General features: G+C 41.6%; 1 protein-coding gene across 1 annotated transcript in view; it reads right to left on the reverse strand.

Annotated features, from left to right (window-relative positions):
- The window catches only part of LOC126234516 (elastase-1-like), a 48484-nt gene that overhangs the window by 5794 nt on the left and 29315 nt on the right, over nucleotides 1-13375 (reverse strand). The window contains exons 4-6 of the mRNA XM_049943212.1: nucleotides 12504-12670; nucleotides 9829-9927; nucleotides 7246-7355 (exon numbers count right to left, since the gene is read on the reverse strand). Of these exons, the coding sequence (XP_049799169.1) occupies nucleotides 7246-7355; nucleotides 9829-9927; nucleotides 12504-12670 (376 nt within the window). The remainder of the gene's footprint in view (nucleotides 1-7245; nucleotides 7356-9828; nucleotides 9928-12503; nucleotides 12671-13375) is intronic.

Raw genomic sequence — 13375 nt, forward strand, 5'->3', positions numbered from 1 at the left:
ATTGTTTCTGAACAATAACTTTCCTGAAGTGGACTGACCTGCGCCAGGTCCTGACCTGAAACCAATGCAACATCTTTGGGGTGAGTCAGAACATCGATTTCCCTCCAGATACCAGACCCTCCAACACCCTGACAACAAAACGTTCTCTGATTTAGCCTCTTGAGAAAGAATGGGCTGCCATTCCTTCACAGATATTCAGTGTCCCCATTAAACTTCAAGCCGTCTTATGGCTAAAGATGGACACTTTCCTTATAAATGTCCACAAACAGGAGTTTGATCAGATAGTATATGTAGCCCGAGAAGCCCGTCTTCCTGGTTAATCTTCAGCACATTCTAGGACTAACCGAGGTGGGCCTAACATTGTCTTGGGAGGAATTAATACTGTAACTCGTTTTGCTGGTGCTTAAATGTGACTTCTTTCCAATATTTATGAACAGTGCGGCAGCGCCTGCTCAAAATAATACAAAGCTGCAAAACAGTCAGTTGTTCTAACGTACGTACATTTGTGTATTACATGCATCTAAACCTGTAAGCTATATATCTCAATTCAGATACATACTTTTATCACACAATTCAGATACACACTTTTATGCTGTAACTTTGTGGACTGTTACAACACGCTGCTTTCCAAATAATGCCTTTTTTCATAATTATCACTAATTTATCATATATAGCTTTCGTTGTTGATTTCTGCAACACGACGTACGGCAGTAGCATTTTTTCGAAGAGTGTCCATCATGTACATTTTCATCATCTAATTTGACAACGGCCTTGGACGCTGAAAGCTGGTTTACAAAACTATTGCAACTGCAGACGGAGTTTGCAGACTGCAGCGAAATTTTTCTCTTTGAGCCATGACATGTAATGATATTCTAGTCACACCTCCATCAATTACCGCGAGATCACGGGTATTGCCTCCCTCCATATGCTTTCTATGTTCCTCCTGAATTCAGCTCGATACGAAGCTCGAATTTTAGTTAACATCTACTATAAATATTTCGTACGCCGAATGATCGTGGGAGAACTGCAGCCTCCCGATATTCTACGGGTGAACCTGAAACATTCATTTGCCAGACATGTGTCATTTTGTTAAATCCATATCCTGTTTGTTTATTACGCCGATTATTTTTTTACTTGACTTATTTTCATTATAACTCATTTGACGTAGTTTATAACTCATTTACCGGCCGGTGTGGCCAAGCGGTTCTAGGCGCTTCAGTCTGGAACCGCGCGACCGCTACGGTCTCATGTTCGAATCCTGTCTCGGGCATGGATGTTTGTGACGTCCTTAGGTTAGTTAGGTTTAAGCAGTTCTAAGTTCTAGGGAACTGATGACCTCAACAGTTAAGTCCCATAGTGCTCAGAGCCATTTGAACCATTTGAACCTAAACTCATTTGACGTAGTCCAAAGCTATTGTTTGAGCATTTGATAAAATAATTTAAAAAAGCTGAACCACTACCACATACCACGAGTTGTTTTTATTTCTATCAACGATTGCATAGAACGACTGTTGTGGATTGGTAAGACAGCCAATCCACTAGGAGGAAGCCGAAAGGCACGCGTTTAATCTCACGCAGGCTGGCGTGAGGTCTGGAACAGGACACGGAAGTGAGAATAGCCAAAAACGTACGTAGCTGCTGGAATACTTAACTTTAATCCATAATTGGTGAACATCGCTCTTGACGGTACATGTTTTACAGCATCAATAGTGACTGGTAATGGCGCCTTGATTGGACATGGCACGATAGTAAGGATCGAACTAGAGCCAAAACGGAGCAAAAATCGACAAGACAGCGTTATAAAATGTGGACATGGCACGATAGTAAGGATCGAACTAGAGCCAAAACGGAGCAGTATCGAGTGTTTCATTTACGCTACGACACTAACTGACACCGCCGGCCGGTGTGGCCGTGCCGTTTTAGGCGCTTCAGTCTGGAACCGCGTGACCGCTACGGTCGCAGGTTCGAATCCTGCCTCGGGTATGGATGTGTGTGATGTCCTTAGGTTAGTTAGGTTTAAGTAGTTCTAAGTTCTAGGGGACTGATGCCCACAGATGTTAAGTCCCATAGTGCTCAGAGCCATTTGAACCATTTATGAGTAACTGACACCAGTTGTATCTAGCCTGATAACCATGTTTCGCAGCGCAGACATAGAGAGATGTGCAAGGAGAGAGCAGTGAGGTTCTATAATGTACAGAAGGGGGTGTGGAACCATAACGGCTCCAGTGCCGTGGTCAGTTGCGGTAGATGTCTCTGCTGTGGAGCCCGATCCAGGTGGTCCCAGGGATTCGGGATTGATTTTAAATCTGGGGAGTTTGTAACCAGGGGAGTGCGGTAAACTCATCCTGATGCTCTTAGAACTATGCTAATACACTGCAGGCTGTGTAACACGCTGCGTTGTCCTGCTGGTAAATGCCATCGCACCGAGGAAAAATAAAATGCATATAAGTGTGGACATGGCCCCCAAGGATAGATGTACACTTGTGCCGATCCATTGCGCCTTCCAGAATGACGAGATCAGCCAGGGAATTCCACGAAAACATACTCGGTGTTTGCTTTCATGCGTTTCACGCCGTACACGACGAAGGCCATCTGTCCAGTGGGTCAAATAGCGCGATTCGTCTGAAAAGGTCATCAGTCACCCTCAGTGGACGCCCAGTTGCGGTTTTGGGGTGGAAATTCCAACGTTCATTGCCGACGAATGAACCAGGCGCCTGCTGCGGAGGTCCACAAGCAGTAACGTTGCCGCGCGGGGTAGCCGCGCGGTCTACGGCGTTTGGTCACGGTCCGCGCGGTCTATGGGCGTCTGGTCACGGTCCGCGCAGCTCCCCTCCCCCTTCCCCCTCCCCCCCCCTCCCGTCACAGGTTCGAGTCCTCCCTCGGGCATGGGTGCGTGTGTCGTCCTTAGCGTAAGTTAGTGTAAGTTAGCTTAAATAGTGTGTAAGCTTAGGGACCAATGACCTCAGCAGTTTGTTCCCATAAGACCTTACCACAAGTTTCTAATTTTGCAGTACCGTTTGCTGAACGGTCGTTGAGGAAACACTGTTAGTAGCCACTTGGTTCATTTGGTCGGTCGGTTGCTCAAGAGCTCCACGTCTATTTCCCCATACAAATCTCAGCGCATTGGATAGTGCCTTTTTCTTACGCACAATATACTTTAATCACGGTGGTACCTGAAAAGTTTACAAACTTGGCCGTTTTAGTAAAGCCTCCTTTCTTGGCCTGAAAGCCAACAATCCTGCCCTTTTGCAGATATATCGATCCGTTTCCGCATTATAACGACTGCACTGCACTCTTTCCGCGACTGCCCCCCCCCCCCCCCCCCCCCCCCCACCATCACCAAACTCGCCACCCGACATGCTTTATATACCTGCCGTCTGTGAGTGTTTATTGCTCGTTGACGTCGAACATAGACGATGATTGCATGAATGTCACTTACCTGTTCAAAATGGTTCACATGGCTCTAAGCACTATGGGACTTAACATCTGAGGTCATCAGTCCACTAGACTTAGAACTACTTAAACCTAACTAACCTAAGGACAACACACACATCAATGCCCGAAGCAGGATTCGAACCAGCTACCGTAACAGCAGAGCGGATCCGGACTGAAGCGCCTAGAACCGCTCTGCCGCAGCTGCCGGCTCACTTAACTGTGTACCAGACAAGTGAAACACCCACAGGAATGTAATAACTACAGTTCCAAATAACACTGGTACTGATAGGTATGAATACAACCGAACCGTCACGTTAATAACTCATCGTTACAAAATAGTGACGCGGATTACTTACAGTAGGATGGGAAAACTAGTAGAAGCCGAACTCGGAGATCAGTTTGGCTTCCAGAGAAATTTAGAAACACGCGATACAATACCAATCCTACGACTTATCCTAGTAGACAGGTTGAATAAAGACAAACCTACGTTTGTAGCATATGTTGAGTTAGAGAAAGCTTTCGATACTATAGACTGGAATACACTCTTCGAAATTTTGATGGCAACTGGGATTGAATGATTATTTACAACTGTTACAAAAACCAAACTGCAATTATAAGAGTGGAAGGACATGATAAGCAAGCAGTAATTGAGAAGGGAGTAAGACAAGGTTGTAGTCTATCACTGATGTTACTTAATCTGTAGATTGAGCAGCCGGCCAGGGTGGCCGAGCGGTTCTAGGCGCTACAGTCTGGAACCGCGCTACCGCTACGGTCGCAGATTCGAATCCTGCATCGGGCATGGATGTGTGTGATGTCCTTAGGTTCGTTAGGTTTAAGTAGTTCTAAGTTCTAGGGGACTGATGACCTCAGAAGGTAAGTCGCATAGTGCTCAGATCCATCTCAACCATTTGTAGATTGAGCAAGCAGTAAAGGTAACCAAGGAGAAATTTGGAAAAGGAAATAATGCTCGAGGAGAAGATTTGCCTACGACACTGCAATTCTGTCAGAGACATTAAAGAATTTAGGAGAATAGTTGAACTGAAGAGGCAGTGTCTTGAAAAGAAATTATAAGATGAAGAAATTATAAGATGAATATCAACAAAACTAAAACAAGCATAATGAACTTTAATCAAATTAAGTCAGGAAAAGTAGCAAAGCAGTACATGTGTTATGCTATTTGATCAGTAAATTAATCAATGATGGTCACGCAGAGAGGATGTAAAATGCAAAGTGGAAATAACAAGAAAAAGTTTCTGAAAAAAAGAAATTTGTTGAAATCCAATGTAAATTTATGTGATAGGAACTCTTATCTGAAGTAGTTGTCTGAAGTTTAGCGTTGTACAGAAATGAGATAGGGCGGTAAGTACTGAAGAGAATAGAAGTTGAAGGTTAGACGGGTACATCACACAGCTAATGTTGAGGTACTAAGTCGAATTGGGGAAAAGAGACATTTATGACAGAACTTGACTACAAGAAGGGACCGGTTGATAGCATACGTTCTGAGGCAGCAAGGAACTTTCGGTTTGGTATTGGAGTAAAGTGTGAAGAGTAAAAATATAGAGGGAGACCAAGACTTGTATAGAGTAAGGAGCTTCAAAAGTTCTGTAGGTTACGGTAGTTATGCAGAGATGAAGAGCCTTACACAGAACAGTCTAGCATGAAGGGCTGAATCAAACCGTTCTTTGGACGGAAGACCACAACAAACAACGACTATCAAATGGTTCAAATGGCTCTGAGCACTATGGGACTCAACTGCTGAGGTCATTAGTCCCCTAGAACTTAGAACTAGTTAAACCTAACTAACCTAAGGACATCACAAACACCCATGCCCGAGGCAGGATTCGAACCTGCGACCGTAGCGGTCTTGCGGTTCCAGACTGCAGCGCCTTTAACCGCACGGCCACTTCGGCCGGCCAACGACTATCGCTATAGCCTAAAATAGTTACTGTAATATGAATTTGAAATTTCTCTGTAACTGTCCCTTAAAAATAAGTCTGTGCCCATAGAAAACTGTGAAGAGTCTGGTTACATGCTAGAGAGATCCTAAACGCTTTGTGTCAGCCAATATATATAAGATGATGATGATGATGATAAGGTTTTAAGGGCGCACGGTATACACAAGAGAATAAATAAATATGCAAGGTGGTTTTCGTTGCGTACTGAAACGCCACCTGCAGAAAGTACAAATAGTTTTCAGACGAAAATTCCTCTTCCGCTTTCTCATTTTTCAAGTAATTAATATCGAACTTTTACGTTTATACAAAGGTCTTTAGAAACAGCTGTGATCAGAAAAGCATCACATGCAGATGTCTGGAAAGGCAGCCATGTGGGACACTTCCAGATTCGTACTGACAACGAGCACTGTGTGCAGTGTATACAAGGAGAAACATACCACATTTGTCGAAAACACTAGTCTGCGAACTCGGCTGGACGAACCTGCAGGAAATATGGTGTTTGCAGAGTAACGACCTTCTTTTGCCGGGTTCACTGTTAATACTTTTCATCCATTTGAGACCAACTTGTTTCATGTAGATGAAACATCTCTATGAAAGAATTAACATGTCATCATTTTAGATATGAATTTTTTAGTTTTATTTTTTAAATATGTTCGCCTTTGACTGTAATGTTTACTGTAATATCCATAATTGCTATTTCGTCCTTAAGTCATTTTCAAGCGGTTAAAGTGCTATCAATAAGAAACACTTAAGTTAGAATGTCTAACTTTAGTGTTTATTATTGATTACTGTTGGACTACTTGAAAATGACTTAAGGATGAAATTGCATCTGAGAAATTATAATAAATAGCGCAGCTGTTTTCGAATATGCTGTCATTTAAGAAGGACCATGAGACTTTAATCCCAGAACAAATCCAGATGCTTAATTAGTTATATGTTCTTGCATGTTTTCGTTTTCGAACTACAGAAAGTAGCGATAGCCGTATAAACATTTGTTTTTGGAAAAATGGTACGTACATCACATTTTTATTTCCTTCAGCGTTATCTATAAATCATCTGATTTACCATACTCACCGAAAAGTCATCCAGTATAAATAACATATATCTGCCATACGAATATGATTTTTACAAAGAACATGACTGAATTGTACTATTGTACAGGGTGCTGCAGCTGCCCCTGCCGTTAGATTTATGACCTTCGAAAGCCACGTGCGATCGTTTTGTAGGAAATTTAATGTAGTTAAATTATGTGCTGGGATACGTTTTCACCGAATGCCTCCGTTTTCCAGTTATTCAAGAAAAACTTACAAAAGTGACCTTCAAACGCGTTTTTCCTGGATATCTCGAAACCGTGGCCTCCAGTGAAAGTGTATCCCAGAACATAATTCAATAACATTAAATTTCCTGCAAAATGGCCAGTTTATATGTAGGACCAATACCTTGTGCATAGTGAGCGAGAGAATATGAAATATCGCAAGTGGTTTTTGAAGAAAAACGTACAGAAGTGACCTTGAAACGTATTTTTCTTGAGTGATTTCAAAGCAACGGCCTCCAGCGAAAACATATCCCCGTACAAAATTTCAATACATAAATTTCCTACAAAAAGTTGCTATTCATTTTTTCTGTAGGATAATAGTTTGCACGTAGCTGGCGAGGCAATATGAAAATCTTGGACGTAGGCGTCGTGGGTTAATTAAAACCCATGGGTGGGGGCAGCTCAATCTCCCTGTTTTTAGTGAATTTCTGTTTCACCAGTTACCAGTTTTGGGACCAGCCTGTAAACATGTGAGGTTGTCACTTGGTATTTGGGGGTTTTTCTTCAGATGGCGTAGACTAGTGATTCATCTGTACTTACCGTGCAGAGGGCCTCGTTGTAGCGCCCAATGCCGCAGTAGGACCAGGCGGGGCTGCATATGGCTACTGGCTGGAAGTAAGCGTACCACATGGTCTGCGCCGCTGCACCGCCTGTCAAACAGCGCCAGAGGAAACTTAGGCAACACTACACAAGGAAAGCCTGGTCAAGCAACTCTACATACGTCGCAACTGAGGTAGCTTACAGTCAAACGAGCCAATACAGATTTACGAAGCTACCTTGATACATAACACTGGTTTACTTTAGTCACTGAAATCCTGTCACCGTTTGAGGATTCCTTCAAACTGAGAATCTGCAGAACCTACCACTAGAAAATAAGCTGAATGTTTAAAGGCCGATGACATTACTTTTCATTGCAGAGCCATTGAAGCTAATTCCATGTTGAAAATCAGCGTACTATTACACTAGAAAGTGAAAAACTCGCCAATAAAAGCATGTGGCGCATGAAAAAGAAGTCAGCTAAGACACTGTACCAGTTCTCACTCTACTAATGAGCGAGGTGGCGCAGTGGTCGGCACACTGATCCTGAATTCAGGGAGACAACGATTCAACCCGAGTCAGAACATTCAGATTTAACTTTTCCGTGATTTTCCTAAAACGCTCCATGTAAATACTGGAATCGGTCTTTTGAAAGGCCACGGTCCATTTTCTTCCCCATGCTTAAAGCAGTCCAAGGTTTGGCCCCATCTCTAGTTAGTTTCATGTTCAACGGATCATTTTCCACGATATATCGTAATGATGTGGAACGAGTCATTTTACATTCACAGCGCAAAGTAATTTGTAAATATGGCTACATGCTGACCATTTCAAAGCTCTTTTTTATTTTTTTTTAGTATACCGATGTAGGTCAGTAATTTCTACCCATCACCTTTTACACGTCACTGTAATAGAAATTTTCCTGCGGAATAGAAAGTGTTGTCAAGGAGAAACCTTTTCAATTTGTTTTCAGGTTTCACTTTGCTGTCTGTCAGACGTTTATATACATAGGTAAGTTATCAGAATTTTAGTTGCAGCATTGTGCAGCCCTTTTTGTGCTAAAGACAATCGTAATTTTGAGTCATCATTGTTATTTTCCCTTCTGGTATTGTAATTATGCATATCATTGTTCTCTTTGAGCTGCAGTGGATTATGTATAAGAATCTTCATGAGAGAATAAATGTACTATGAAGCAGTAATAAGAATGCCCAACTCCTTAAAGAGATGTCTACAAAATGAGCATCAAATACAATTCTTACAGTACGCTTTTGAGCTATGTAGACTGTTTCTTTAAAGATAAGTTACGCCAGAGCGTACTCCATATAATGTTATTGAATGAAAATATGCAAAATATGTCAACTTACTGATTTGTCTCTTCCCAAGATTTGCAATGATTGTAATTGAAACTTTGGCTGAACTAATTTATTTTGGGAGTTCCAAAACGTGCTTTTTCCAGTTTAAATTCTCATAAATATGGACACTTAAAAATGTTGAAGTTCCTCGTCATGTGTTACACATGTCATTGAGATATACCCCTTAGAAGTGCAGGATTTAAAATATTGCGTCTTTTTAAAATTGAGAGTAAGGTGATTCACAGAAAAGCAGTCAATGACAATTTTAAGAACTTTTTTACCTTCTTCTGTTTACTGTATTTATGCTTGCACTGATTAAAATACTAGTATCATCTCCCCCCCCCCCCCAAGAAAAAACTTAATACTGCTTGTTGTGTATTAGACAGAAGATCGTTTAGATACACGAGAAACAATAGTGGACCTAAGACTGAGCCTTGGCAACCTCATACGTGATCTGGTGACCTACTTGTAAACGGACGATAATCCCTAATCCCTGCCCTTTCTTCTTTCCTTTTCGCGTAAACTAGCATTTTAGATTTAAAGATTGCCGGGCGTGTAAATGAATATACTAAACTGAAGTTCATAAGTGCACTGTCATTTAAGATTAAAATCGCGTGTTAACATTTGAGAATCCCCATGTCAGCATCCAATACAAACAAAGAGCTCACTGGTTTTTCTTGAAGCATATTCTGTAAGTAAAAAGTTAGACACGTTCGGAAACATTTGCACCTATCAAGAAACTTAACCTTCCACACTGTCTCACGGCACTACTCCATGAGAAACTGCGGACAGTTTCAGAATCTAATTCTGCACATGAAAATCCTGTACGCCGCAACCCCTCCTCCCCTTGTTGGCCAGATACTGATGTTGAAAATTCCTTTCGCGATCAGAATTCGATCCTGCTACCTGTGGGTCGAGGGCCACGGCAAAGCTGTTCGATAGTGATCTAGGGCACGGTGGCAGGATTTTTCTGGGGCGCTAATTAGGACAGCGACTGACATTAAGTGAGAAAATGACTCAAATGGCTCTGAGCACTATGGGACTCAACTGCTGTGGTTATCAGTCCCCTAGAACTTAGAACTACTTAAACCTAACTAACCTAAGGACATCACACACATCCATGCCCGAGGCAGGATTCGAACCTGCGACCGTAGCAGTCGCACCATTAAGTGAGAAAACTGAGCAGAAGTTTTGCACTTGCTGCCAGAGCTGACTACGAAACTTCGGTGATACCCACCTGTTGCCTGGGCTCCCCAGGCGGTGACCATAACGTCGACGCCTTCAAAAGTGCTGTCCACGTCTGAGTACCGCGGCAGCGCGGCAGGCGTCACGTATTCTGCAACAGAGGTGGTTAAGGGGGCGTGCAGAAGAAATCTGAATATTTGAACATTGATTATAAATAGCTGTCTGAAGTTCATGGATCTGATTTCTCCACCTCTCTGTTTAAGAAAGTGGCAGTATGCCGTTGATATAATTTACTGAGCCGCATTCAGCCGTATTCTGTCATAGTCCCACTACTGCTCTCGCTCAGTTAATGATATACCATTTTATTGGAATAAGGAAATGGAATAAGACTTTTGATCAGATGGTGCAAATATCGTTGTCAATCGAAGAAAATAAACTAGACAAAATAAACATAGAAAGAAAGTCCTTTACTAATTTATGAAGGTTAGTAATTTATTTTGCACAAAAGGCCTTGCTGAAAACTTTGAAAAAATACACAGTTTATTCACTTTTGCAATATAAAATGTACCATATTTCCAGTTAGCAACAAGAAATTATAACATTCTAGAATTTTCTAACTTCTTGCGTCAATATATTCAGTAAAGCTTCAGCTGAGTAAATGATATAACAGACCTGCTACAACGTTTACTTTCAGCTTGAATTGGCATGAAACGAATTTTCAAGTTTAGGTTCATAGACATCAATAAGTTTATATTTTACTCAACTTTGCAATATTTTTAAATATTACTTCACTTAGGCAAAGTGCATTCATTAGATAAAATATAATAGTGAGAATTGTGAGGCGGTTTCACGTTATGTGATGATTTGATAGCAAAAGAAACATTCACAAATACTGTAATAGAAGCAAGGTAATCTGCTCTTCCCTCTAGTGAGGCTGACACAGGAAAGAGTGAAATAAAACTCTTTCGCTATTTTCGTACAGAAATAAGTGTGACAGGAAGCAAAAGTTTTATCCAGTGTGTATTGAAGTTCTTTCTCCTTGTATTTCTTACATATCATAGAGCGACTCTTGAATAAGAAGTTAATTACAGACCTGCAAATGGACAGAATGAAGACAAGGATATACTCATTAACTGTATGTACAACTTTTGTTTAACTGACATATTACACATCAAAATGTTCATCGTGAATATGATCTGTTGTCCATATAGCTAAATTAACTACTTGCTGAAAATGAAGAGGAGCCAACGGCCTTGCAGCAGTGGTCACACCGATTCCCGTCAGATCACCGAAGCTAAGCGCTGTCGGGCTGGACTAACACTTGGATGGGTGACCGTCTAGCCTGCCGAGCGCTGTTGGCAAGCGGGGTGCACGCAGCCCTTGTGAGGCAAACTGAGGAGCTACTTGACTGAGAAATAGCGGCTCCGGTCTCGTAAACTGACATAAGAACGGGAGAGCGGTGTGCTGACCACATGCCCCTCCATATCCGCATCCAGTGACGCCTGTGGGCTGAGGATGACACGGCGGCCGGTCGGTACCGTTGGGCCTTCATGGCCTGTTCCGTGGGAGTTTAGTTTAGTTTAGTTGGCAATGAAGGGGCATACTCCTTATAAACTTGTCGAAACTTGCGTTAAAGAGTTGGAAACAAAGAATTCTACGACGACACTGTAGTGTGTTTGTCAATTTTATTCGAAACTGCTTCAAAATGTTCTACAACAAAAATTATCCCACAAATCAAATTGAGACTTGACTGGTGTTATATTGTGCAGCATGTACCGACGTAACAAGAACAAAGTATCATTTATGTTAAAGCCTTCTCAATATGAGGCGGACAAATATTCTCCTCGCCCTCTTAAAATTCCTGAAAAATGAGATACCATTGTTTTAGATGATGGTCTTTGACAATAACAAAACGCTAAAGGAAATGCATGTAACACTTGGTGACAGATGGACAGGCGAATTGGCCACGGCCACTATCCACCGACGACAAAAGTAAGCAGAAGAGACGAACTCTTGGCAGTCATTATGAAAACTGACACACCACATCAAGTTTAAAAATAACATACGGGTGAACAAAAGTCTGTGGTGATATTTCAGTAATTATAATTGAAAATGCTAGAAAGTAGCAATGTTTAAATTTAATCGTATTACTGCATAACTTTTCAAGTCGATTTTCTTATTGTGCTTTTATCATACATTCTATGTAAGCATTGAATATAAACCACATAGAGATGCTATTTAAGGACTCAGTCCATCTGGTAATTTTGATACCAGAGATCAGTTTAAAATATCATTTCATATACCAGCCTTTTAATGCGATTTAATACGTTTTCACGTGAGTAGGCAGCACCGATTAGACGTATAAAGAATGAAATAAGGCTTTACATTCGTCTAGCGCCGTAATAAAACAAATAATGGGACACCAACCAGCTTAGATTTCAGCTTCTTTTGGGTAACCGGCAAGCTAAGTTGAACTCTGATCTTCCCTTCCCACTTTCACTAGGTAGCTAAATGTTTTCAGATGCGAGAAGCAGAAGGACACGCGGAAAGCTGTGAGTGATAGAACCACCAAAAGTAACATAGAACGTTTATTACAGAGTCCATGTAACACAGAAACAGTCGCCGTTTTATATACAGTGGTGTTCATAAGCAGCTACTTGTATTTGTCTCTAAATAACGTGTAATTGAAATACTGTGTGAAACAACAATGATAGATGCGATACATACGGTTGAAGAAGACTCTTCCGGGCACACTCAGGAGTCCGATGTTGTGCCTCAACGTGGTGGCGTCATAGCCGGGGTGCTCCAACCCTGAGTTGGTCACGATGACCACTGAGTAGTCGTCCGTCGTTACCAGGTCAATTACTCCCAGGTATATGGTCCACTCCATGTACCTGCGGCAATTACAGTGTGTGTTAGCCGGAGACAGGGCTCACTGCTGATCATCACCAATGTGGTAATATGAATCAAAACAATACAGCATGAACCAGTGTGTGTGTGTGTGTTCCTGATCGACCAGGAAAAATAACAGAGTTGTTCACGAATACGTGGAAAAGTGTTAGCACCGGTGCACTGCTTCTACTGCACTCGGCATTTGTAACCTGCAGTTTGCGCAAGTTCTTTGGAGAGAGCTAATAATTTTCACGCTATCGTGATGTTAATCAAAGTTGCAGGTGATACCAGAAGGTGTAATGTAAGTAACAGGGAGCAAATGGTGGTAATATAGAAGATTCTTTATAAAGATAATGTCTGATACTTTTCTTGAAAATGGTTAGCGAATCACGCTTGCTGTTTCAGGTGGAAAAGTTTAATGTTTGTCACCACATTTTTTATTTATTTTTTCCGTTTATTCCTGTAGGACATATTAAGTTCCGTTCAGCTCTGTATTTAGTCTGGTTTTGAAAAAAATGCATAAGGCTATATGTTGTGTTATTGATGATGTCACTATAGAAAGACACGCCAGTGGATTCGATTATACTTGTGGCGATAGGAACAAAATCGTTTATCATTCTTGTTTCAGCTGAAACACGTATGTTGTGCGGCAGCGATGCTGAGACATTGTAGAATCTCTGACCAGAGCAGTTGCGCTTGACTCGCAG

The sequence above is a fragment of the Schistocerca nitens genome, chromosome 2 (assembly GCF_023898315.1).
Source record: "Schistocerca nitens isolate TAMUIC-IGC-003100 chromosome 2, iqSchNite1.1, whole genome shotgun sequence".
NCBI lineage: Eukaryota > Metazoa > Arthropoda > Insecta > Orthoptera > Acrididae > Schistocerca > Schistocerca nitens.